The sequence below is a fragment of the Chlorocebus sabaeus genome, chromosome X (genome assembly GCF_047675955.1).
Source record: "Chlorocebus sabaeus isolate Y175 chromosome X, mChlSab1.0.hap1, whole genome shotgun sequence".
NCBI lineage: Eukaryota > Metazoa > Chordata > Mammalia > Primates > Cercopithecidae > Chlorocebus > Chlorocebus sabaeus.
The window spans coordinates 51,721,809-51,747,460 of record NC_132933.1 but is presented as its reverse complement, the minus strand read 5'-3'; the positions used below and the strand labels follow the sequence as shown (position 1 = coordinate 51,747,460).

At 46.2% G+C, this 25,652-nt stretch overlaps 1 protein-coding gene across 3 annotated transcripts; it reads left to right on the top strand.

Moving 5' to 3' along the window:
• The first annotated feature begins 5,053 nt into the window (after positions 1-5,053).
• Positions 5,054-15,724, top strand: ARMCX4 (armadillo repeat containing X-linked 4). 3 transcript variants are annotated; one of them, XM_073013527.1, is made up of 6 exons: positions 5,054-5,206; positions 5,702-5,768; positions 6,860-6,939; positions 7,275-7,358; positions 7,701-7,756; positions 8,101-15,724. In XM_073013527.1, exons 4-6 carry the CDS (start codon positions 7,285-7,287, stop codon positions 15,375-15,377), a joined length of 7,407 nt encoding a protein of 2,468 aa, XP_072869628.1. In that variant the 5' UTR covers positions 5,054-5,206; positions 5,702-5,768; positions 6,860-6,939; positions 7,275-7,284; the 3' UTR covers positions 15,378-15,724. The 3 variants fall into 3 exon arrangements, with proteins under 3 accessions (XP_072869628.1, XP_072869626.1, XP_072869627.1); XM_073013525.1 differs by having other exon boundaries at positions 7,665-7,756; XM_073013526.1 differs by lacking the exon at positions 5,054-5,206 and adding an exon at positions 5,224-5,530 and having other exon boundaries at positions 7,665-7,756.
• The last annotated feature ends 9,928 nt before the right edge of the window (positions 15,725-25,652 follow it).

The following is a 25,652-nucleotide window of genomic DNA, read 5'->3' as shown; positions in this document are numbered from 1 at the left end:
ATTAGCTTGGTGTGGTGCCACACATTTGTAGTCCTAGCTACTCAGGAGACTGAGGCAGGAAGATCGCTTAAGCCCAGGGGTTCAAGGCTGCAGTGAGCTATGATCACGCCACTGCAGTCCAGCCTGGGCAACACGGCAAAACCTTGTCTAAAAAAGTAAAAATTCTGAATATCAAAAATACCATAAAATTAAGATGTTAGTGATGGATTGAGAAAATATATGTACAACCTTTGTAATAGAAAAATAACAATTACAGAAATTGTAAAGAACTGCAAACCAGTGAGAAAAATACAGCTGAATAGGAAAATACTCAAAGGATATTAACTAATACTCAGAGAAGAAATGCAAATGGATGTTAAGCATGTGAAATTATGCTCAAGATAATAGATATTTAGGAAAATGTGAATTAAAAGGACAATCTGGGCCAGGTGCAGTAGCTCACACCTGTGTGATCCCAGCATTTTGGGAGGCCGAGGCGGGTGGATTGCTTGAGCTCAGGAGTTCAAAACCAATCTGGGCAACGTGGCAAAAATCCGTCTATACCAAAAGTACAAAAATTAGCTGGGCGTGGTGGCATGCGCCTGTAGTCCCAGCTACTGGGGAAGCTGAGGTGGGAGGATCACCTGAACTCAGGGAGGTCGAGGCTGCAGTGAGCTGTGATTACACCACTGCACTCCAGCCTGGGCAACAGAGTGAGAACCTATCTCAAAACAAAACAAAAAAAGGACAATCTTTTGTTGAGTCTTATACTGGCAATAATTACTAATACAGATGGTCCCCAATTTATGACGATTCAACCTATGATTTTTTTACTTTAATTGATGGTGCAAAAGCAATATACATTCAGTAAAATCTGTACTTCAAGTACTCATACAACCATTCTGTTTTTCTTTCAATATAGTATTCAGTAAATTACGTGAGATATTCAACACTTTATTATAAAATAGGCTTTGCATTAGATGATTTTGCTGAACTGTCAGCTAATGTGAGTGTTCTGAGCATTTCTAAGGTAGGCTAGGCTATGATGTTTGGTAGTTTGGATGTATTAAATGCATTTTAGATTTATGGTATTTTCAACCTATGAATTTATTTGGACATGACCCCATTATAAGCTGAGAAGCATTTGTACAGTGTGCATGAGGGTGTGGGGAAATAGATCCTGTCTTATGTTTGATGGGGGTATAAATTGGCCCAGCCTTTTTGGAGGACAGTTTGGTGGTACATCCATTAATGATATAAAATCTCATATCCTTCTTTTGGCAATATCAAATGTTTAAAATCTCATACATTTAATCAAATAATTATATTTACAGTAGAATATCCTAAAGAAATTCTTCTACCTGTTGGCAAAGCTGTATGTGCCAGATTGTTCATTGTAAACTTGCTTTATTAGCTCCAGATCCAGAACTCATAATATGAAGCAGTTAAAAAGAATGAAGCAGCTTTAAATGTACTGGTATGTAGAGCTCTTTGAGACATAACTTTAAGTGAAAAAAAATCTAGTTGCAAAACAGTATGTTAATTATGATCCTGGCCAGGCGTGGTGGCTCGTGCCTGTAATCCCAGCACTTTGAGAGGCCCAGGTGGTCGGATCTCTTGAAGCCAGGAGTTCAAGATCAGCCTGGCCAACATGGTGAAACTCAGTCTCTACTAAAAATACAAACATTAGCTGGGCATGGTGGTGCACACCTGTAATCCCAGCTACTAGAGAGGCTGAGGCATGAGAATCACTTGAATCCGAGAGGTGGAGGTTGAAGTGAGCCAAGATCGTGCCACTGTACTCCAGCCTGAGTGAAAGAGCAAGACTCCATATAAAAAAAATCTCATTTATATATTTTAATAAGACATGTATGTGTATATTATGTATACAAAAGGTTAACACACCAAACTTAAAATGGAGAGGTAACTGTGATTTGGGTAAGGATAGGGGAGTTAAAGTGGTCCTAGTGCTTTTTCTGGGTTTGAATTTTCTTTTCTTTTCTTTTTGAGACATGGTTTCACTCCATTGCTGGTCTGGAGAGCAGTGGTGCAATCACAGTTCACGGTAACCTTGAATTCCTGAGCTCAAACAATCCTCTTGCCAAGTAACCTCCCAAGTAGCTAGGACCACAGGCGTGCACCACCAAGCCCAGCTATTTTTTTTTTTTTTTTAATAGACAGGGTTTCCCTATGTTGGGAAACCTATGTAGGCTGGTCTCAAACTCTTGGCCTCAAGTAATGCTCTTGCCTCAGCCTCCCAAAGTATTGGGATTATAGGCGTGAACCACCACACTTGGCCTTGGGTTTGAATTTTATACTAGAATTGTACTCTTGTGGAATTTGTATGTAAAATAAACAGCAAATAATAAAACACCCTAATTATCTTTCCACCGGGATACACAGACCTAACTCCACTAGCCACATTGTACAAATATAACATGATTTATTTCGTCTCTCCCCTATCAATAGCCATTTTTTGTTGCGTCAGGTTTTTTTGTTTTTGTTTTTGTTTTGACAGAGTCTCATTCTGTCACCCAGGCTGGAGTGCAGTGGTGCGATCTCGGCTCACTGCAACCTCCATCCCCTGGGTTCAAGCAATTCTCCTGACTCAGCTTCCCGAGTAGCTGGGGTTATAGGCGCCTGCCAGTGCGCCCGGCTAATTTTTGTATTTTTAGTAGAGACAGGATTTCACCATCTTGGCCAGGCTGGTCTTGAACTCCTGACCTCGTGATCCACCTGCTTTGGCCAGGCTGGTCTTGAACTCCTGACCTCGTGATCCACCTGCTTTGGCCAGGCTGGTCTTGAACTCCTGACCTCGTGATCCACTTGCTTTGGCCTCCCAAAGTGCTGGGATTACAGGCGTGAGCCACCGCGCCCGACTGTGTCAGTTTTTTAAAACCTTACAAGCACTGAAAAAAAAAAAAAAAAAAAAAAAATTCTAGTATATATATCTTTGTGAAACTGTAGGTATATAGGTTGGCTAAATTCCAACGAATTGAATTATTGGGTCAAAGAATTTGTGAAATATTATAGTTATCATTTAATAGAGTTTGCCAAATTGTCCTATATAAAAAGGTTGCATCAATATCTGCCTCCAACAGAGTAGATGAGTGCCCACTTCCTGACAAACCAGTCAACAACATTATCAAGTTTCTAAACTTTGAGAAAATCATACTTGAAACATGGTAAGGCATAGTTGTTTTGATTTGCATTTCTGTGTTTGAGCATCTTTTCATATGTTTATTAGTAATCTGTATTTCTTTTCTGCGAACAAATCTGTTCATGTCTTTTGGCACATTTTTCTATTGGGTTGTTGATCATGTTACTAATGATATGTAAGAGCTTTTAGATTATTACAAGTTAGCTTTTGACAGTCAGTGTTTATGGTTTTTTTTTTTACTTTACCAAAGCTTAAAATTTTTATTCAATTAATTTATCAATATTTTCCTTTGGTGGAGAAAGTGAGTTCGTCACTGGCAACTGAGTTCTGAAAAGTCATTAGTAAGATTGTAAGGCACTAGGACTTCCTTCCTTGGCTCTTGAAAGGGCCTCCTCCACACAGGGGCCCCTCACAGTGGAGCCCCTCCCTCTGGGGTGTCATTTTTCAATGTTCTAAGAAAGAGGCTGCCTGGAGGGTCTATATTTGGAGTATGACTCCTCAGTAGGGACAGGTGGATGCGTGGGGACTAACTTCTGCATATTTGGTTCTTGAGTTTTGGGATTATTCTGAGGGACTTGTATGGGAGGTGCAGTGAAGTTGTAACACAAGGCAGGACATGAAAAACTTCTTTTTCTTGGCAACTGCTTGGGATCCTGTACATTGCCCTTCCACTTGTGAGGGGAAAAAAATGACACAGACATTAGGTGTGTTGCAGTGATTCACAGTCACCCACAGACCCTCACCACCATCTCCACTTGAAAATATTGAACACTCGCCACTGCTAGGGTAATGTGTAGTACATGAATGGTAGACACCGGCGAGATCTTTAGTGTTATGATGGATGAAAATTCCACCTGTTAAGCCTCCTTTCCATCCAAGCTCTTGCAGTTGGTTGTTCCATGGGTGTGGTGAGGCTGATCTGATTACATGCTTATGTAAAATCCAAATAAAGTCCCTCGAATGGAAAACAGGTTAATTTGGGAAGTCACTAGTAAAGCAGGTTAATTTGGTAAGTCACTAGTAAAGCAGTAGGCTCATCAGGAGTTGGGTCTTAAATATATCCTCTAGGAGTCTTCTCTGAAGAAGGTCTTAGACACCTGAAAAAAGATGCTGAGTTCAGCCAGAACCTCAAAAGTTACAAATCACTTGTGTAAAATTGTCAAGATTAGAAAACGAAATGTCTTTCCAAAGATTAATTTATAGATTCTATTGAAAACGTGCTGGTTTTGTTTAGGACAATTTTGTATTTAAAATGTCAAGAATTACTAGTCTGTTTTAAAAACTGTGAAATAGTTTACAGTAACTAGAAAACATTTTAAAATGTGGCACAAAATATTGTAAACAAAAGACTGAGTCTTTTGTTATTTTTATGCGCTGAATATTTTTTGTGTCAAATGAAAATGGCTATACTGTATTTTCTGATTACAAAATTATAAAAGAATGTCATATTAAAAGAAAAAAAAAGGAACACAAAAAAGAAAGTTAAAGCTCTACTTGCACCTTCTGCTTTCCTTCCTGATACCCCCTTCCACAGCCCATTTGGTGCAGGCATTGTATTTAGAGAGGGCATGTCCTGTAGGGGGCGGGTGGGGAGTGCTGGTCTTACAGCCTAAGAGAGAAAGAAAGGATTACTCAAAGAAGCAGCGGAAAAGGCCACAGTCAAGGTCTGGGAGTGGGTAGGGGGATGCAGACCCTCCCCCGTAACTGAAGATGGGTAAACTCCAACCGCAAGGCGATGATGCCACTTGTGGGCCCTCAGATTGGAGAGGACTGAGATGAGTGACAAGGGCGTGCGCACTGGGGCACGGAGCACAGACCGCAGAAGGGGAATGTCTGTGCGTGCGGAGTGGAGGAGGGGGTAGTTCCTGGTGACTGGCCGCCAGCCCTTGGTGGGTGGTAGGGGGTGGTGGGGAGGAGGACGAGCTCGGCGGTGACGCGCGGTCCTCACGTGACCCGGAGCTGCAGAGCTACGCAGCCTTCGGTGCAGTCGTCACTAGCGTCTGGCTACCAGCTCCCCGCTGCCCTGCGCTCGGCGGGCTGGCATCGGGCCCGGGGATAGAGGAGCAGGTAAGGGCCCCGGGGCCCGCGCGCCCTGGCCAGGCCGGCAGAAGCTCACTGAACCGGGCAGCGGTTTCGGGGCTTGAGGGGACGGTGGTCTATGCTGCCTCAAGTTCGAGGAGCCTTTGCCCCTGATTCTCCCTAGCCCCCCTGCCTCCGCCTACATCTGTGCAGGCGAACTGTGGGCTTTGATTTGTGGGGAGATTGTCTCCGCCAGAGGGAAATACAGAGATTGAGATGCCCATCACTCAAATCACTGGCCACAGATGTCCGCTCGCTTCCTGCTCAATTTAGTGGAAGGGATGCCCCACGGTGGCGTTTGCAGAGAAAATGGTGGGCCTTAGAGACTGGACGGTGGGGTTGGTAAAGGTGGTGTCTCAGACTGTGGGGAGGGACGTTTGATAACCAGGTTCCTGAACCCGGAAAGGCGAGTATTGGGATCTATGTCCTGGGCTCTAGACCAACACTAAGTGGTTTTACTCTCTCCTGTCTGTCGGTCGGTAGTTCGGTGTGGAACTGTTTGCGGCGAGGAGAAAGGAAGGAGAGGAGAAAACTGCACTGGATCACGGAGGTTAGTGGGCGTATAGGCACTATCTGAACCTTTGGAGTTCTATATGAATTCTACGACAGGAACTTAGGTGCGGTTGTCTGATTGGGATGTGGGGTGGTGCTAGCTTGGGGACTTTCCCTAAACTGTATTTTACTTACCAAGCTTAGGACTTTTAAATTGTATGTTGAAGATCAATAAAGACAGCAAACTTTTCTACAGATGCTTTTATTTGCATTTCAGATAATACTGAGAAAATATAAATTGTATTAAATAATATTACTTTTTTTTTTTTTGAGATGGCCTTTGGCGGGGAAGGATAGTGATTTTGTAGAAGCAAAAGGCTTCCCCTATAGCTTTTCTCTTCTGCTGGAGACTCCTAGAGATAAGTTGAAAGGGACGTGGACAACGGTAGGCTGTGGTTCTAGAGTATGGGATCTGGGGGCTCCCATCTTTCCTGCCATCCTCCAGTTTTCCAGATCCTTCTACCTACCTCACCATCTTGGTGAAGGAAATGGTGGGCTTTTGGGGAAATCCCTAGAACCCTACAGGTGGTTTTAAAATAATTTGCCTTGTCGGGCCCAGTGGTTTTTGCCTGTAATCCCAGCACTTTGAGAGGCCCAAGCAAGAGGATTGCTTGAGCTCAGGTGTTCAAGACCAGCCTGGGCAACATAGCGAGACTTTGTCTCTACATATAATTTAAAAATTAGCTTGGCATGGTGGCACAGGCTGTAGTTCCTGCTATTTGGGAGGCGGAGGTGGGAGATCTTTTGAGCCTGGGAGGTCAAGACTGCGGTGAGCCATGATCGTGCCACTGCACTCCAGCCTGGGTGACAGAGTGAGGCCCTGTCTCAAAATAAATAAAAAATAAAATAAAATAAAATAAAATAAAATAATGTGTCTCTGTCTGTTGCCTTTTACTTTTCCTGCCTCCCTTTTCCATCCTTCCCATTTCAGTGCTGGGGAAGCCCCAGACCTTTTTTTTTTTTTTTTTTTTTCTGCCAGCAAATGGGTCTCTAAATCCAGACAGGCAGGTACAGGGACCTATGTCTTAGATGGGAAAGTGTCACAAGTACTTAACATCCACTCTCTTCTTTTTCTCCATCTGTTCCAAGGTCTTCCCATAGGCCTGCAGTAGGGCTGTTTACCGTTGGAAGCAAGGGAAAGAGGAGGAGACCAATCTAGAAGGATGGAGGTTGGTGTGAAGCGGGGATAGTCTCTGGGGATGACAAGAGAGGGTGGGCATAGGAGGTGGCTGAGATTTAACAGGATCTCAGTGGAGTGCTGGATTGCCACAGTGCTGCCATGCCTCCTGTGGATTTCAGTGCAGGAAATGATAGGAATATGGGGGTAAGGGTGGGCTGGAGTATGACTGGGGGAAGACTTGATGAGGGGACCATGAGATGGTACACATTAGTATATTGAGCCTGGGCTCTGGTGAGGCAGACATTGGGGTCAGGGATCAGGGTGCTTGTCTGTTCTACCAGAGACTTGGTTTCCATTACCTACTCTTTGTTTACTTGTCCATAGATCTGCCTGCATGTCTGCTACAGGGCGTAAGATCACTGGAAGCAAAGAAACAAAGAGGAGATTGCTCCTGATCAGTAGAGACTGGTAAGAGTGTGGGGACTGCCTGGGTAGACCTCTAGAGTGGGTTGGTGGAGACCAGTGTGCATCCAGTAAGGACCAGTGACCAGTCTGGAGGATGAGGATCCTCAGCCTCTCCTTTTCCAGCCACCTTTCCCACCATCCCTGTCACTTACTCCATACCCTCACCTTAATTCTGGTACAGGGAAAAGAGTGTGACAGCGTCTTGGGGTGGACTGAAGAAAGGTAGTTTGCTAATAATATGCCTGTCCCATCAAGAACAAACTCTCTACTCCCATCTGTCCCTCCATCTGTCTGTCTGTCTCTCTCTAGGTCCAGAGATCTCATGAATTTATGTATCTACTTTAGGGTGTATTACCAAGATAAGCAAGAGGAGAGGAGGGAACTGCCTTGGATCATTACAGGTTGGTATGAGGGTGCGGCCCTGTAGACAGGTGACCAGAGTAGGTCCAGTAGAAATCAAAGTCTGGGACTTCTCGGTTGCTCCCATTTATTGTCAGACCTCCTACCATCCTTTCCACTGTTCATTTGGTGTATGGAAATGTGTATAGAAGTACCTTGGAAGAAAATTATTGGGCGTTGGGGAAGGTGGAGAGAGGATGAAATAAGAGGAATGGAGAGGCTGCTAATCATCCTCTCTTCCACCAAGCACATGGTTCTACCCTTTTCTGTTCCTATATGTATCTATCTGTATGATGCAACAAAATCAGAAGAGAAATTTTAGTCCATTTCCTTCCTCCACTTCTAGGTCCACCTCCAGTGGCAGCTGTAGTGGCCTTTGAGTGGCTGAAGACCAGCACCCTCACAGGCCTACACCCACAACTACCACTCTCTTTACCCCAGCCCAAGTGCGCTCTACCATACCTTGTTCGTGCTTTCAGCAGGGGTGATTACATGGGCCGCACTCAGGAAGTGGGCTGGGTGACTGCAGGACTGGTGATCTGGGCTGGCACCTGCTACTACATTTACAAATTTACCAAGGGAAGAGCCCAGAGTGTGAGGACACTTGCCAGAAATGGATCCAGAGTTAAGATGGAGACTGTGGTTGGGGTGCAGAGCCAGACCTTGGCCATAAGTGAAGCAGAGATTAAGACTAAACCCCAGGCTGAGATTGGAGCAGAAACTGGAACAAGAGGTGGGCCTGGGGCTGAAGTAGAGACCAAGGCCACTGCTATAGCCAGACACAGAGCCAACTCTCAGGCCAAAACAATGGTTGAGGCAGAGGCAGAGACTCAATCTGAGTCCAAAGTGGTGGCTGGAACACTGGTCATGACAGAGGCAGTGACTCTGACTGAGGTCAAGGCCAAAGCCAGAGAAGTGGCCATGAAAGAAGCAGTGACCCAAACTGATGCTGAGGCTGGCAAAATAGTTAAGAAAGAAGCAGTGACGCAGACCAAGGCTAAAGCTTGGGCACTGATTGCCAAGACAGAGGCCAAGAGAGAAGCAATGACCCAGACCAAAGCTGAAACTCATATATTGGCTGAAAAAGAGACAGAGATTAACAGAGTAATGGTTACACAGAGTGAGACCTTGGCAGTACCCAAGGAAGTGGTCAAGATGGGGGCCACGAACAAGACTGGAATTGTGGATGAAACCAAGACAAGAGCTCTGGAAGAGACTGTGAGTGTGGCTAAGACTCAGTCTGAGGCCAGGCCTGGTGCCACAGTTGATGCTAGGGGAAATCCCAATGGCATGTCCAGGGAGGTGGCTGGAGTGGACATGAAGTCCTGTGCACAGTCTCAGGCTGTCACCAAGATCAAGGGTGATGACATGCCTGGTGCTGGGATTGAGGACATGGGGAATTGCAAAACCATGTCTAGGGCAGAGTCTGGGGCAGACACGAGGGCTTCTGCTCAGCCTCAAATTGTTGCCAAAACCCAGACTGAGGCCATTCCTGGGGCAAAGGTTGATGCCGGGAATAACGCCAATGCCATGTGTAAGGTGGGGGCAAGGGCAGATGTGAGAGCTTGTGTACAACCTCAGACTGTGGTCAAGAAACAGGCTGAGGTGACATCTGGTGCCAGGGTTGATGGTAGGGGAAATACCAATGTCATATCTAAGGCAATAACTGGAGCTGACATGAGAGCTGCTGCTCAGCCTCAAGCTGTTGCAAGCGCTCACGCTGAGGCCATGTCTGATGCCAAGGTTAAGGACAGAGGCAATCCCAATGCCATGACTAAAGAAGGGGCCAGGGCAAACCTGAGGGCCAACTCCCAGGTTGAGGCCTTGCCTGATGCCAGGGATAAGAGCAGAGGCAATCCCAATGTTATCGCTAAGGCGGGGGATGGGACAGACATGTTGTCCTGTACACAGCCTCAGCTTGTGGCCAGTGTTCAGGCTAATACCTTGTCTGATGGCAGAATTAAGGTCAAGGGCAATGTCAATACCATGCCTAAGGAAGGAGCTGGGGTGGATATGAAGGCTCAAGGTATGGCCCAGAGCCAGGGTGAAGCCTTACCTAATACTAGAGGTAAGGCTAGGGGCAAAGCCAAAGCCAAGTGTAAGACAGGGTCTGGGATGGACATGAAAACCTGTACACAACCTCAGACTGGGGTCAAGACCCCAGCTGAGGCCTTGCTTGATTCCAGGGTTGATGGTAGGGGCAATCCTAATGCCACTTCTAAAGCTGGGACTAAGACAGACCAGAGGGCCTGTGGTCAGCCCCTGGTTGTGGCCAATCCCCAGGGTGAGGCCTTGCCTGGTGCCAAGAATAAAGTCAAGGGCAATCCCCATGCTGTGCTTAAGGTGGGGGCTGGAGAAGGTACAGCAGATTCTGCCCAGCCTCAGGCAGTGGTCAGTTTCCAGGGTGAGGCCTTGCTTGGTACCAAGAATAAAGTTAAGGGTAATCCCAATGTTGTGCTTAAGGCAGAAGTTGGAGCAGGTGCAATGGGCACTGCCCAGCTTCAGATCGAGGCCAGTTCCAAGGGTGAGGCTTTGCTTGATTCTAAGAATACAGTCAAGGGTAATTCCAATGCTGTGTCTAAGGCAGGGGCTGGGACAGATACAACAGGCTCTGTCCAGCCCCAGATTGTGGCCAATTCCCAGGGTGAGGTCTTGCCTGGTGCCAAGAATAAGTTCAGAGGCAATTCCACTACTGTGCCTAATTCAGGGGTTGGGCCGTATACAACAGACTCTGCCCAGCCCCAGGCTGTGGCCAGTTCTCAGGGTGAGGTCTTGCCTGGTGCCAAAAATAAGGTCAAGGCCAATCTTAATGCTCTGTCTAAGGCAGAAGCTGGGATGGGTGCAACAGGCTCTGTTCAGTCCCAGGCTGTGGCTAATGCCCATTGTGAGACCTTGCCTGGTGCCAAGAATAAGGTCAGGGGAAATTGGAATGCTGTGTCTAAGGCAGGGGCTGGGATGGATACAAGGGGCTCTGCCCAGACCCAGGCTGTGGCCAATTCCCAGGGTGAAGTCTTGCCTGGTGCCAGGAATAAGGTCAAGGGCAATCCCAATGTTGTGTCTAAGGCAGGGACCAAAGAAGATACAATGGGCTCTGCCCAGCCTCAGGTTGTGGCTAACTCCCAGCGTGAGACCTTGCCTGGTGCCAGGAATAAGGTCAAGGGCAATCCCAATGTTGTGTCTAAGGCAGGGGCCAAAGAAGATACACTGGGCTCTGCCCAGCCTCAGGTTGTGGCTAACTCCCAGCGTGAGACCTTGCCTGGTGCCAGGAATAAGGCCAAGGGCAATTCCAATGCTATTTCAAAGGCAGAGGCTGGGGCAGGCATAATGGGCTCTGTCCAGGTACAGGTTGTGGCCAGTTCTCAGGGTGAGGTCTTGCCTGGGGCCAAAAATAAGGTCAGGGGCAATTCCAATGCTGTGCCTAAGGCAGAGGCTGGGGCAGATACAGTGGGCTCTGCCCAGCCCCAAGCTGTCGCTAATTCCCAGAGTGAGACCTTGCTTGGTGCCAGGAATAAGGTCAAGGGCAGTACCAATACTGTGCCTAAAGCAGGGACTGGGGCAGGCACAAGGCACTCTGCCCAGCCTCAGATTGTGGCCGGTTCCCAGGGTGAGACCTTGCCTGGGACAAGGGACAAGGCTTTGCCCAGCTCTGAGGCAGAAACCACAGCAGAAGATGAGGTCTATGCAAAGCCTGAGGCTGAGGCCATGCCCATTTCTGAGAGTGAGGGTGGGTCAGGCACTCAAGCCTGCAGAAGGACTCAGCTTAACATCCATGACTACTACTGGAATGGGATTGGTGTTGAAGATTGGATTGCTGCTGAGCGGTGGATCAAATTTAGATTTCAGACCATGGATGGAGACTGGGAAAATAGCGTGTCCTGGGCTGATGATGAGAATGAAGCCAGTATTGGGACCTGGAGTGGGGCTAGTGATAAGGCTGGGATTATTAGGTCTTGGGCTGTGGCTTGTGATGAGGCCAGTGTTAAGTCCTGGGCTGGGGCCAGGACTGAGAATGAGGTTGGTATTGGGACTTGGGCTAGAGCTGGGGAGCAGGCCAGTGGAGGGCTCTGGGCTGGGGGTCAGCCTAGTGAGGGGACCTGGGCTGGGGACAAGGCCAGTGGAGGGGCCTGGACTGGGGCTGAGAACCAGGCCAGTGGGTGTTCTTGGGTTCTCGCTGGGAATCAGGCCATTGGAGAGCTTTGGGCTGTGGGTCAGGCCAGTAATGGGTCCTGGCCTGGAGGACAGGCCAGTGGGGTGTCCTGGGTTGGGGAAGAGGCCATTGGAGGGTCCTGGACTGGGGCTGAGAACCAAGCCAGTGGAGGGTCTTGGACTGGAGCTGGGGCTGGGAATATGAGTAGTGTTTCATACTGGGCTGGCGTCGTGGATCAGGCCAGTGGAGGGTCCTGGGCTGGGACTAGTGATCAATCTGGTGGTGGGTCCAAGCCTAGATTTGAGGATCAAGCCAGTGGAGAAGGGTCCTGGGCTGGGGCTGGTGACCAGGCTAGTGGAGAGTCAAGGTTGGGGCCTGAGGACCAGTCCAGTGGAAGGTCTTGGGCTGACACTGCAGACCAAGCCAGTGGAGGGTCTAGGCTGGGCCATGTAGATCAGTCCAGTGGTGGGTCCTGGGCTGGGACACTTGATCAGTCTGGTGGTGGGTCCAAGCCCATATTTGAAAATCAGACCACTGAAGAAGGGTCTTGGGCTGGGGCTGGTGGCCAGGCTGGTGGAGGGTCCAAGGTGGGGTCTGAAGACCAGTCCAGTGGAAGGTCATGGGCTAACTCTGGGGACCAAATCAGTGGAGGATTCTTAGTTGGGGTTGTGGACCAGGCCAATGGAGGATCCTGGACTGGGGCTGGGCATCCTGCTAGTGGTGGGCCAAAGCCTATATTTGAGGATCAGGCCAGTGGCAGAGGGTCCTGGGCTGATGCTGGGGACCAGGTTGTTGGAGACTCTAGGCTGGGGCTTAGGGACCAGTCTAGTGGAGATTCCTGGGCTGGCACTGGGGACCAGGCCAGTGGATGGTTCTGTGTTTGCCCTGGGAGTCAGACGAATGGAGGGTCTTGGGGTGGGGCTAGTGGCCAGGATGTTGGAGGGTCTAGGCCAGGGCCCACGAACCAGTCCAGTGCTGGGTCCTGGGATAGCCCTGGGAATCAGGTCAGTGGAAGCTCCTGGACTGGGGCTGGGGCTGTGGATCAGGTTGGTGGTTGTTCCAAACCTGGATTTGAGGATCAGGTCATTGGAGGGGGGTTCTGGCCTGGACCTGGGGACCAGACTGGTGGAGGATCCAGGCCAGGGTCTGAGGATCAGTCCAGTGGAATAGGTTCCTGGGGTGTGGCTGGTGGCCAGGTCCTTGGGGGAGCTAGGCCTGCAGACCAGTCCAGTGGTGGGTCCTGGGCTGGCACTGGGAATCAGGTCAGTGGAAGGTCCTGGATTGGGCCTGGGAATCAGGCTGGTGACTGTTCCAAGCCTGAATTTGAGGATCAGGCTTGTGGAGGAAGCTCCTGGGCTGGTGCTGGGAGCCAAGCCAGTGGAGAATCCTGGGCTGGATCTACGCCTGGGAATGAGGCCACTGGAGGGTCTAGGATGGGATCTGAGGACCAGGCCACTGGAGGATCCTGGGCTAGATCTGAGGACCAGGCCAGTGGAAGGTTCCAGGTCAGTGTTGAGGTGGAGGCCAACGAAGGATTCTGGTTTGGGCCTGGGGCTGAGGCCGTTATAGGGTCTTGGTGCTGGACAGAGGCGAAAGCTGATATTGTGTCCAAGCCTGATGATAAAGATGAGGCCACTACTGCATCCAGATCGGAGGCTGGGGAAGAGGCTATCACTTGTTCTAGGACTGAGGCTGAGAACAAGGCTAGTAGTGGCTCCTGGATTAGATCTGAGGAGGTGGCTTATATGGGCTCCTGTGTAGGGGCTGAGGCTGAGGCTGAGGCTGGGGCTGAGGCTGAGGCTGGGGCTGAGGCTGTAGCTGAGGCTGAGGCTGAGGCTGGGGCTGAGGCTGAGGCTGAGGCTGGGGCTGAGGCTGGGGCTCGGGCTGGGGCTGAGGCTGGGGCTGAGGCTGGGGCTGAGGCTGGGGCTGGGGCAGAGGCTGAGGCTAGGACTGGGGCTGAGGCTGAGGCTAGGGCTGGGGCTGAGGCTGAGGCTAGGGCTGGGGCTGAGGCTGAGGCTGAGGCTAGAGCTGGAGCTGAGGCTGAGGCTGAGGCTGAGGCTGAGGCTGAGGCTGAGGCTGAGGCTGAGGCTGGGGCTGGGGCTAGGGCTGAGGCTGAGGCTGGAGCTGGGGCTGGGGCTGAGGCTGGGGCTGGGGTTTGGTCCTGGGATGGAGATGCAACCACTGTAGAGTCTAGGCTTGGGGCTGGGGAAGAGGCTGGTGTAGAGTCCTGGACCTTGGCTAGGGATCTGGGAGAGGATGAGCTAAGTAGAGAGTCCAGCCCCGATATTGAGGAGATCAGTTTAAGGTCTTTGTTTTGGGCTGAGAGTGAGAACAGTAATACGTTCAGATCTAAGAGTGGGAAAGATGCCAATTTTGATTCTGGAGCTGGGGATAACACCAGCATCAAGGATAAGTTTGAGGCTGCTGGTGGAGTTGATATAGGGTCTTGGTTCTGTGATGGTAATGAAAATACAAATGAGGACAAATCTGCATCTAAGGCTAAAGCCAAAAAGTCATCTGAGTCAAGAGGCACATATCCGTCCATGGTCCCTGGGGCAGGAATGGGGTCATGGGATGGAGCCATGATCTGGTCGGAAACTAAGTTTCCACACCAAAGTGAGGCCAGTTTCCCAGTTGAAGATGAGTCCAGAAAACAAACCAGGACTGGGGAAAAACCTCGGCCCTGGTCTTGCCGCTGTAAACGCGAAGCTAATATGGATCCACGAGATCTTGAAAAACTCATTTGCATGATTGAGATGACTGAAGATCCTTCTGTTCATGAAATAGCCAATAATGCTTTATATAACAGTGCTGATTATCCTTATTCTCACGAAGCTGTTCGTAATGTAGGTGGAATTTCAGTTATTGAAAGCTTGCTCAATAATCCCTACCCCAGTGTTAGGCAGAAGGCTTTAAATGCACTGAATAATATCTCAGTGGCTGCTGAAAACCATAGGAAGGTTAAAACTTACTTAAACCAAGTCTGTGAAGACACCGTCACCTATCCCTTGAATTCAAATGTGCAGTTGGCTGGACTAAGATTGATAAGGCATCTGACTATTACCAGTGAATATCAGCATATGGTTACAAATTATATTTCAGAATTTCTTCGTTTGTTAACAGTGGGAAGTGGAGAAACTAAAGATCATGTTTTGGGAATGCTTTTGAATTTCTCTAAAAATCCGTCTATGACAAAAGACTTGCTCATTGCCAATGCACCGACATCACTGATTAACATTTTTAGCAAGAAAGAGACAAAGGAGAATATTCTTAATGCTCTTTCACTATTTGAAAATATAAATTACCATTTTAAAAGAAGAGCAAAAGCATTTACCCAGGACAAATTCAGTAAAAATTCCCTTTATTTCCTATTCCAACGACCTAAAGCATGTGCCAAGAAACTTCGAGCCTTAGCAGCAGAATGCAATGACCCTGAGGTGAAAGAGAGAGTTGAGCTATTAATAAGTAAACTCTGATTTGCTGTATGTTCCCAAACAAATTTGAGTAACATTTTGGTTTTGCACTCTGGAAGTAATGCACATTGTAAATTGCATTATAACTTCGAAACTGATGTTACCTATGATGGTCTACAGCCAGACCATTTTATGAACACCAAATGAATTCAAGCTTGTACTAAAAATACATGTGTTGATTTTTATCTTGTCTGGATTGAGATATTTTTAGTATGCTTCATGAGCAGAAACTGAACGGATTCTTCATAAGTAAGGTAATCTTTGGTCCTTTGTGTGGACTTATGTTTATACATTTAAGACTTTATTTTTATGTCATCAATAAAGTTGTGTGTTTTAAGCAGCAGAAAAAAGTCATTGTCCTTGTCCTTGAGTTTATGATCTGTTTGGAAAGGCAAGATATATGGAAACAAAAAGATAGTAACAAAACTGGGAGCTTCCAATCATGCCCAGATGCCTCCTATCAGTGTTTAGAGGTGGCAAAAACTGCTTCAGGCAACAGTGCTCAAGGAAAGTTTTACAAAGGAGGGGGACCCTTAGGTAAGCTGGGCTTCAAGGATACAAAAGGATCAGAAGGGCACTCAAGATGGAAGGAGTGATGGGAAAAAAGGCATGGAGATGGGAATCCTTCTCCAGAGAGACGTGCTGGCCTGCTGGAATGGAAAGTGTAGGGAGGGTAGTGATGACAGAGAGAGTCAGGCGGTAAAGGTGAGTCCTGTTCGTGGAGCACCCCTAACTGCTAAACTGGGGTGTGTGAATATTACTGCATCCACCCCTGGGAGACATCAAGGCTTTTTGTGACCAGAGGAATGACAAGATGAAAGGAAAACGATATGGTAGATTTATGTTCAGCAGGAGTCCAAACTGGGGTGGGGATAGGAGTGGTGACTGGAGATTGGAAAAACAGGAAGCTACCACAAGTTAGTCCAGGCATGAGATAATAAAGGTGTGAAGTTTTACTGGTGGCCATGGGAATGGTAAGGAGAGTATGGATGTGAGAGGCCCTTTGAACCAAAAAGTGCTGAGATGTATTCTGGAGACATACAAAGAGGACCAATTTTATTTTAGGGTCCTTGGGGTATTTGACAGAAAAATGTCCTCTTGGCCAATTCTGGTATCCATGTAAGTGAACAGTTACAACTTTGAAGTAATAAGAAAGTGTACGAGAAGAAAGAATAAGTTTTAGTGCTTGTATCAGATTTCCTTTATAAGGTTGGTTAAGGTGGGGCCTTTGTGGAACCATAGAGAGTGTTGTTGGGGTACACATAAAAGATCTACCTCGCTGCCACGCCTTAGTGAGGGTGAGGGTGTCAGGGGAGGAGCACTCTCAAACTGCTGGTGGGAGTAGACACTGGTACAAGTTCCATTGGAATATATGTACATCCATTGACCCTGTCATTCCACTTGTAGAAATGTATCTTTAGGAAATAATCACATAATTGGCTTGTGGAAAGTTGTGCATCTTCAAACTGTTTGGAAGGGTGAAAAATTGTAAATGACCCAAGTATCTCAAGATAGGCAGTTGGCTAAGCAAATTGATGTGTGTCTACACATTTAAATATTATGCAGCTATTGAAAATGTTGATGGACATCTACATGTGCCTACATTAGAAATTCAGCATATAATCTTAAGTGGGAAAGCACATGCCATACTTTTAATGAAGAAAAAGTATATATCTAAATTATCTTGCTACATACTCTGAGAATGTTAATAGTTTTCTGTGGGTGTTAGACTGATGGGTGATTTCATTTTTTTTTTTCCCTTTCTTTTGAGATGGAGTCTCGCTCTGTCGCCCAGGCTGGAGTGCAATGGCGCGGTCCGGACTCACTGCAACCTCTGCCTCCTGGGTTCAAGCGATTCTCCTGCCTCAGCCTCCCGAGTAGCTGGGATTACAGGCGCCTGCCACCACACCTGGCTATTTTTTTTGTACTTTTAGTAGAGACGGGGTTTCACCACGTTGGCCAGACTAGTCTTGAACTCCTGACCTCAGGTGATCTGCCTGCCTTGGCCTCCCAAAGTGCTGGGATTACAGGTGTGAGCCACCACGCCCGGGCTCATTTGTTTTTTACTTAACTCTATTTATGATATTTATATAATAAATGAAATTTTATGCATAATTTACCAACAAGGAAAAGGATGGATTCATACTAGGCAGGCCTGGTCAATAGTATTTGAGGGACCTGGAGCAAAAGCATAAATGGAGGCTCACATATTTATGTCTACATATTTGGAAAGTATAACTTAAAATTTTAAATAAATATTATTTGTAAAGCAATAAGTGTTTTAAAATTTAAATCTTATTAGGTATTTTAAAAATGAAACCATTCTCAATACTAGCGTTCGATGGCCACCAACTTACTCTACTGTAAAAAAAATGGTGTCACGCTTGTAGTGGATTCTGCCATCTGGTGCCCTGATCCCCCTTCAGGAATGAAAAGCTTATTATTTTAATTGCCAGGAGTGCGGCAAGTACACAGTCCTCAGCTGTCAGGCCTCTTCAGGAATTTCCTCAGCTGAAGAAAGCCACCTCCCCCAAGGTTACACCCCCCACCTGGGGGTATTTCACATCCAATTACTGATGGATATGGCCTTCTTGCCCCAAATTGGGACAGCTTCACTCCTCCCTCTGTCCAATCCTGCTTCCTTCTTTTCCCTTCCACAGGTGTTGATCCCAACAGCATTCCCTAGTAAAAACCCTTCCTGCTGAACTCTGTCTCTGGGTCTGCTTCCTGGGAAGCCAACCTGCAACAGTTGGTTCAAGAAGTGGTTCGAGAAAGCAAACACTGTGATGAAATTTTGGAGATGAATCACCTGCTACTCAGCTGTCAATGAAGACCCATCGTTGGTGGTAGGTGGAGTAGATAGGCCTCTGGAACAAGGTAGCAGAGGAATTGTTAAAACTTTCAATGTGGTTAACTGGGGTGGCATACAGGTAAAAGGGGACACATTAACTGGTGCCATGTATCAGACCTTTGAGAAATATGGGAAATATTAAATATAAGGAAGGCCAGAAAATTGGGTGGCTGTTGCTAAGTGGATTGAGCTCTAGAAAAGAATAACAAAAAGCTGAATTAAATTAATTAACAATTGAAAGCTATGTTTGAAAGCCAGAAGGCTTTATTCATAACATATAAAGAGGTTCTCATCTTTTCCAGGTAAATGGTGGAGAAATCTGAGGAGTAGACTCAGGATTTGTTAAAAGAAAGCTTCAAAGAAAGTTAAAATTCTAACCAAGACAAGTCTTCTATGCCGAGTTCAGTGCCATGGTTAAGAAGGAATGGGACTCCGACACTTGGGATGGGGACATCTGGATTGATGTCCCTAAAAATTCTTATATTCCCAGATTCCCCTGAGCCCCTTGAGAAGTGTCCTACTCCTCCCTATTAAGGGCTGGCACTCCATCTTGCTTCAATATATGGAATCCTTTCCCCTGTAAGATAACCTGGGTTTCCCTCAGAATCTGCCCTCACCTCCTATCCTGGCCACTGGGCCTATAACTAGGATTAAGCCACAGCATAATCTAGCTGGCGATGTGCTGGGTGTAGTAAGGAAAGAAAGAGAATACACCAACAAAGAGTTTCAGGACGTAACCTAGCCAGCATGTTCCAGAAGGTGCTGAGGGAATAAGTATGGCACCAAATTCTGAGGAGCTCGATCAGGAGGGCTGGAATATAAACTTGAATATGAGAGAATTAATCAATTTGAAAGTGCTCTCCCAGAATACAGGATTTAATACCCTAGAAAAAAAATACAGGAAATGACATGAACTCATTACTACGATGGCTCCTCAAAGTATGGAAAAAGCCATGGCCTACATTAAGTGAGGTGTAAATGCCAGAGTTGCCATAGAAGATGGTGGAAAAAGGGATCAAAGACTCAGAGAGGTGAGAATTATATAATAAACCTATTATGTAAGGCCAGAAAACCCTCTAGAAGATTATATTCTGCAGGAGGATCCAAAGGACAAACCATTTACCACAGCTATGAGGAATATTCTGGTGAGAGGGACATGTGAAGCTCAGTAGTGGATCTCTTCTGCATGCCAGGGCTCAGAGTAGGAGAGCATCTTATGGAACAAGGATCACTGATAGAAATGATGATGCCTCTGAAACAATAGAGGCAAGATGGCTGCACTTAACTCTCAGAAGTCAAGTGGATGTAAATACTTGACTACAGGGTCAGAGTGGCAGGTGGGGAGGCCTGACTTGCAGAGAGCTATGGAGATGGTTAATAGAACACAGTACCCCTAGTGGGTAGATGGTTAAGAGACAGTTAATAGGACACGGACAGTCAATACAACATAATATCCTGGGGGGAAATAGGCAGCCAACAATTTGCAGTCTATACAAACACAAGAAATGAAAGGTGGTCACAGGTTTGAGGGAGGTTGCCTCAATAAAAAGTCATAATTACTTATCCAGCTTCTAGTCTCAAGTCAGGTTTTGATCCACAACACATGATTTGAAGGAAAGGCTAAGTGCCCAGGAAGAAGGACCTTACAACGCATGTGTAGTAATGATTTTTCTAGTCCTTCCATTTACTCAGGTAACTGTGTACCAAAGAAAGAGAAATACTCAAACATTTTGAGAACAGATGGACACTGGTTCTGAGTTGATATTGACACCCAGAGACCTAAAGTGTCTTAATTGGCCCTCTTATTAGAATGGAAGCACATGGGAGCCAAGTATTAAAGGGGATCCTGGCCTAGGTAGGGTTCACAGTGGGCCCACTGAGTTCACAGACCCACTCAGTGGTTATGTTTTTGATGTCTGAATGTGTAATTGGAATAGACATAGTTGGTTAGTTGGTACAAGCCCTATAGTAGTTCTTTGGCCTGTGGAGTCAGAGCTATTTGTATATGAGAAGGCCAAGTGGAAGCTTCTGAAACTGTCCTCACCTTCCCTGGCCAAGATAGTAAATGAAAACATATGGCATCTGTGTAGTGGAGGATGGCAGAAACTATTGCCGCCTTTGAAGACCTAGAGAATGAAGAGGTGTGGTCTCCATCATATCTTCATTTAATTCACCAGTTTAACCTGCAAAATGTGGACAGAGCCTAGATGACACTAGACTACTGAAAACTCAGCCAAGTAGTAAGACAATTGCAGTGGCATACCAGATATGATATCTTTGCTACAGCAGAAAGCATGGCCTTAAGTACCTAGTTTTCAGCTATTGATTTAGAAAATGTGTTTTTTTTTCCTATCTGTATCATAATGGAAAGTCCATATTCACACAGAATGGATAACAGTATGCATACACAGGTTTTCCTCAGTGCTCTACTAACTTTCATGTCCTCTGTCACAATACAGTCTGAAGAGATCTGGACCACTCAAACATCCTTCAGAATATAGTACTAGTCCACAATGTCAGTGACGTCATGCTAATTGGACCAAAATGAGTAGGAAGGGGCTAGCACATTGGAGGCCTTAGTAAGGCACATACACAATGGAGAATGGGAGATGAACCCTACAAAGACCTAGGGGGTTGACCACATTAAGTATAATTTTTAGGAGTTGAATGGCCTGGGGAATGCCACAAAGGGAAGGACAAATTAAGGTATTTTTTTACCTTCTTCACAGATAATTTTCTGGAAGTGCACTGCTTGGTAGGCCTCTTTGGGTTCTGGAAATACCACATTTCACACCTGGAATTACTGTTTCACCCCATATACTGGGTGACACAAAAGGTGCCAGCTTTGAGAACTATAACAGAACAAGCCCCTATAGCAGGTCCAGGATGCAGTTTTAAGCAGTTCTGCCACTTGATGCATACAAGGGACAGTCCTTATGGTACTGATTCAGGTGAACTCCAAAACTGGGGCTTAGCCCAGGGGTGTTCTTGCCTTCACTCAGGAAAGAATTCAAGAACGAGCTGACGGTAAAAGAAGGCAAGTTTATTAGAGCAATAGTGTATAGCGAAATGGCTGCTCCATAGACAGACCAGGGCTGTCTCATAGGCAGAGGAGCCCTGAGTAGCAGTGTACAGCAAAGTTGCTCCTCCACAGGCAAAGCAGCCTGGAGCAGCAGCGGCAGCAGCAGCAGCAGCAGTATATAGCAACAGTAGCATTCTGGAGCAGCAGAGGGAGCAGGACAGCAGTTCTGCTGGCTAGCTATATTTATACCCACTCATAATTAAATGCTAATGAAGGAATGGGTTTTTGGAATTTTCTAGAAAAGAAGTGGGAAGTTCCTGGAACCATATAAGGCAACTTCTGGGTCATTGCCATGGCACATTGCCATGGCATTTGTAAACTGTCATGGCACTGGTTGGAGTATTAATAATGAGCAGTGAGGACAACCAGAGGTTGCTTTTTTCATCATCTCCTGGTGTCTTTACTGCATCCTGTTTTTGATCAGCAGAGCCATTACCAGTGCTCGGAAAACAAGTCCTGCTGATCTCCTATCTCAGTATTAGAGGTATCTGTGTTGGAAAAAGATGCCATGTGGAGTATTTGGAAGCCCCTATGGGAAAGGCCCTATGGGAAGCCCCTATGGGGAAATCACAACATAGCTAGGGTTGTGGAGCAAAGCCATGTCATATGAATGGAAAATTATATACCTTTTAAGAACAGCTCCTGACATGCTACTACATCCTGGTAGAGATGAAATGCCTGACTATAGGACATCCAGTGGCCATGCAGCCAGAATTGTTTTATGAGCTGAGTTCTGTCAGATCCACCGAGGTATAAGGTTGAGTAGCCCCAGCAATGAGATGGAAGTTTCTTTTTTGTTTCTTTTTTTTGAGACAGGGTCTCGCTCTGTCACCTAGGCTGGAGTGCAGTGGCATGATCATGGCTCACTACAGCCTTGACCTCCTGGCTTAAGTGAGCCTCCCACCTCAGCCTCCCGAGTAGTAGGAATATAGGCACACACCACCATACCTCACTAATCTTTTAACTATTTTTGTAGAACTTGGGCTCCACTATGTTGCTCAGGCTGGTCTCGAACTACTGGGCTCAAGGGCCTCTCCTGCCTTGGCCTCCCAAAGTGCTTGGATTAGAGGCATGAGCCACTGTGTCCAGCCAAGATGGAAGTTTTATATATGGGATCAAGCACAAGCAGGACTGGAGGGCATAAGCAGTTGCACGATCAGGTAGAGTAGATCCTCTATGATATCCACCACTGTTGCACTAGTACCTTTCCTTATCTACAGCTATGGCCTTACACCAGATCCCATGTGACACAGGCATTCAAGTGTTCTTTAATAAGTGTGTGTGTATGTGTGTGTGTGTCTGAGAGAGAGAGAGAGATAGAGAGAAAGAGAGAGAGAAGGAGAGAGAGATTCTAGACCCAAGACCATTAAAAACTTGGGACTTAGGGGGGCCTTCTGCTCAGTTCTAAGAGCCCTCATGCCTACTTATGGGGCTAGGGTAGCAGTGGACAACATTTCTAAATGTTTTGGAGAGATAGGTGGTCTTATAGTCAGTTTGGGGTCTGACTCTGCTCAGGTCTCCAGATTCTTACTCTAGTGTTGTTGTAGTAGTAGACTCAGGGCTCAGAGGTTGGTTTAAGATTTTGAGTACAGTGGCTTTGCTGGGTCATGCACATATAAGGAGTCATATAAGACCACTTTCCAAAGGTGAAAATGCAATCTTTCTTCTTGGGCAAAAATGTCCATTTCTGAAAATCACATGAACTGATTGGTCCTTGAGGCAGTTTAGTGTAGGGGAAAGTATATAATCTGGAGTGAGGAATGAATGGAGAGGGATATTAACAGTTCTCTTCCCCTTTTATTTTTCGGACATAAAGGAGAAGATTTGGGAGAGGAAGAGGATTAATCCTGATTTGAACTCTTTGAATTTGAAGTGCTTATGTACTATGATTTGAATATGGTTTATCCCCATCCAAACTCATGTTGAGGATGAGTTCCCAATGTGACAGTGTTGAGAGGTGGTAACCTTAAGAGGTGTTTGTGTCATGAGGAATCTGTCCTGATGAGGGTTTTAATGCAGTCTCTTTGGAGTGAGAGAGTTCTTGTGCTCATGGGACTGGATTAGTTACTGTGAGAAGGTTGGTTGGTATAAAGCGAGTCTGCCTCTTGTGCTCGGTGTCTTTTGCATGTACCTGTTTCCCCTTTTGTTTCTTTGCCATGTTTTGATGCCCTCAAAAGAAGTTGTCAGATGTGACTGCCCAGTCTTTTTTTTTTTTTTTTTTTTTCGAGACGGAGTCTCACGCTGTCACCCAGGCTGGAGTGCAGTGGTCGGATCTTGGCTCACTGCAAGCTCCGCCTCCTGGGTTTACGCCATTCTCCTGCCTCAGCCTCCCGAGTAGCTGGGACTACAGGTGCCCGCCACCACTCCCGGCTAGTTTTTTTTGTATTTTTTTAGTAGAGACGGGGTTTCACCGTGTTAGCCAGGATGGTCTCGATCTCCTGACCTAGTGATCCGCCCATCTCGGCCTCCCAAAGTGCTGGGATTACAGGCTTGAGCCACCGCGCCCGGCCGACTGCCCAGTCTTGAACTTCCCAGCCCTCAAAACTGTGAGTTAAATAAAACATTTCTTTATAAATGTCGTCTTAGGCATTCTCTTACAGCAACACACAACAAACTAAGACACTATGGGACTTCCAAGTGGAGAAGCTCAGTATTTATTTGAGAGGTATGTATCTAGAGCTCAGAATAAATGTCTGGGATGAAGATACATATTATGGATGATAACAGAAGGGTAAGTCAGGTAGCCTCAGTGAGGAGTACAGATGGAAAAACTGAGGACAGAACACTGAGGAAGCCTAGTACATGTGGGGCTTTGGAAGAAAATAGTGCAGAATTGAAACCGAGAATACAGCCTTCCATGAGTATTATTATGCATACCCTTGTACATCCTTCTTTTTTCTTTAAAAATTGTAGTAAAATATACGTAACATTTACCATCTTCACCATTTTTAGGTGTACAGTTCAGTGACATTAAATATATTAACATTGTTGTGCAACCATTACCACCATTCATCTCTAGAACTGTTTCCTTTTATTTTTTGAGATGGATTTTCACTCATTGCCCAGGCTTAAGTGCCATGGCACGATCATGGCTCACTGCAACCCCCACCTCCCAGGTTCAAGCGATTCTCCTGGCTCAGCCTCCCAAGTAGCTGGGATTACAGGCACCTGCCATCACTCCCGGCTAATTTTTTGTATTTTTCATAGAGATGGGGTTTCACCATATTGGCCAGGCAGGTCTCGAACTCCTGACCTCAGGTGATCCATCCACCTTGGCTCCCAAAGTGCTGGGATTATAGGCGAGAGCCACCACATCCCGCCCAGAACTGTTTTCATCTCCCAAACTGAAATGTTTACCCGTTAAACAGTAACTCCCCTCACTGCTCCCCCAGCCCCTGCAAAGCACTATTCTACTTTCTATTTCTATGAATGTAACTACTGAAGGTGCCTCATTTTAGTGGAACCATATATGATTTGTCCTTTTGTGACTTAGCATAATATTCTTCTATTAGTCTACTTGGGCCGCTATAACAAAATACCACAGACTGGGTGGCTCACAAACAGCAGAAACTTATTTGCTGGAGGCTAAGAAGTCCAAGATCAAAATGCCAAAAATTTCTGGTAAGGGCTTTTTTCATGGCTTCTCAATGGCTGCTTTCTCACTGTGTCCTCATGTGGCCTTTCCTTGGTGCGTTGAGAGAAAGAGAGAGAGAGAGAGAGAGGCACTTTCTGATGTCTCTTCTTATAAGGGTACGAATCCTACAAAATCGGAACCCCACCCTTATGATTTCATTTAACCTTAATTACTTCCTTAGAGGTCCTGTTTCCAAACACAGCCACATTGGAAGTTAGGGCTTTAACATGTGAATTTTGCGGGGACACAACCATTCAGTCCGTAATGGTTCTCAAGTTTCCAGTTCTTTACACAGAATTGGAGTTCTACTCTATGTTCAATCTCAGAACCTGGTTTTTAAAATGTATTTTTCATAGTTATAGGGTGCCATAACAATTACAGAAATCCAGCAGAACCTTCCTTCATCCTTCCCTACCCCAGATTTCTGCTTCCAAATTAATTTCAATTTCTTTTTAAAATTACTTTTAATTAACTCTTTCTTCTGATATTGCCTTTATATTTTTATCAACCATTTTATTTCTTGATTTCTAAATTTTATGTATCAGCTAGGACTTCCTACAGTGGAAGGATTCAGTTGTCTTATACCTCCCATCCTATACATAACCACACTTCTCCCATATTCTCCCAATATATTGTTGTATCACTATATTATGTTAAATCAACATTCAGTGTTTACATTATGTCTATGTAAGGATTTTTCACAATTGAGAC

Excerpts from the sequence above, each read along its gene's own strand:
- ARMCX4 (XM_073013525.1), top strand. The coding sequence starts at position 7,285 with ATGTCTGCTACAGGGCGTAAGATCACTGGAAGCAAAGAAACAAAGAGG. Across the intron at positions 7,359-7,664 it reads CTCCTGATCAGTAGAGACTG|GTCCAGAGATCTCATGAATT; the intron begins GTAAGAGTGTGG and ends GTCTCTCTCTAG. Across the intron at positions 7,757-8,100 it reads ACTGCCTTGGATCATTACAG|GTCCACCTCCAGTGGCAGCT; the intron begins GTTGGTATGAGG and ends CTCCACTTCTAG.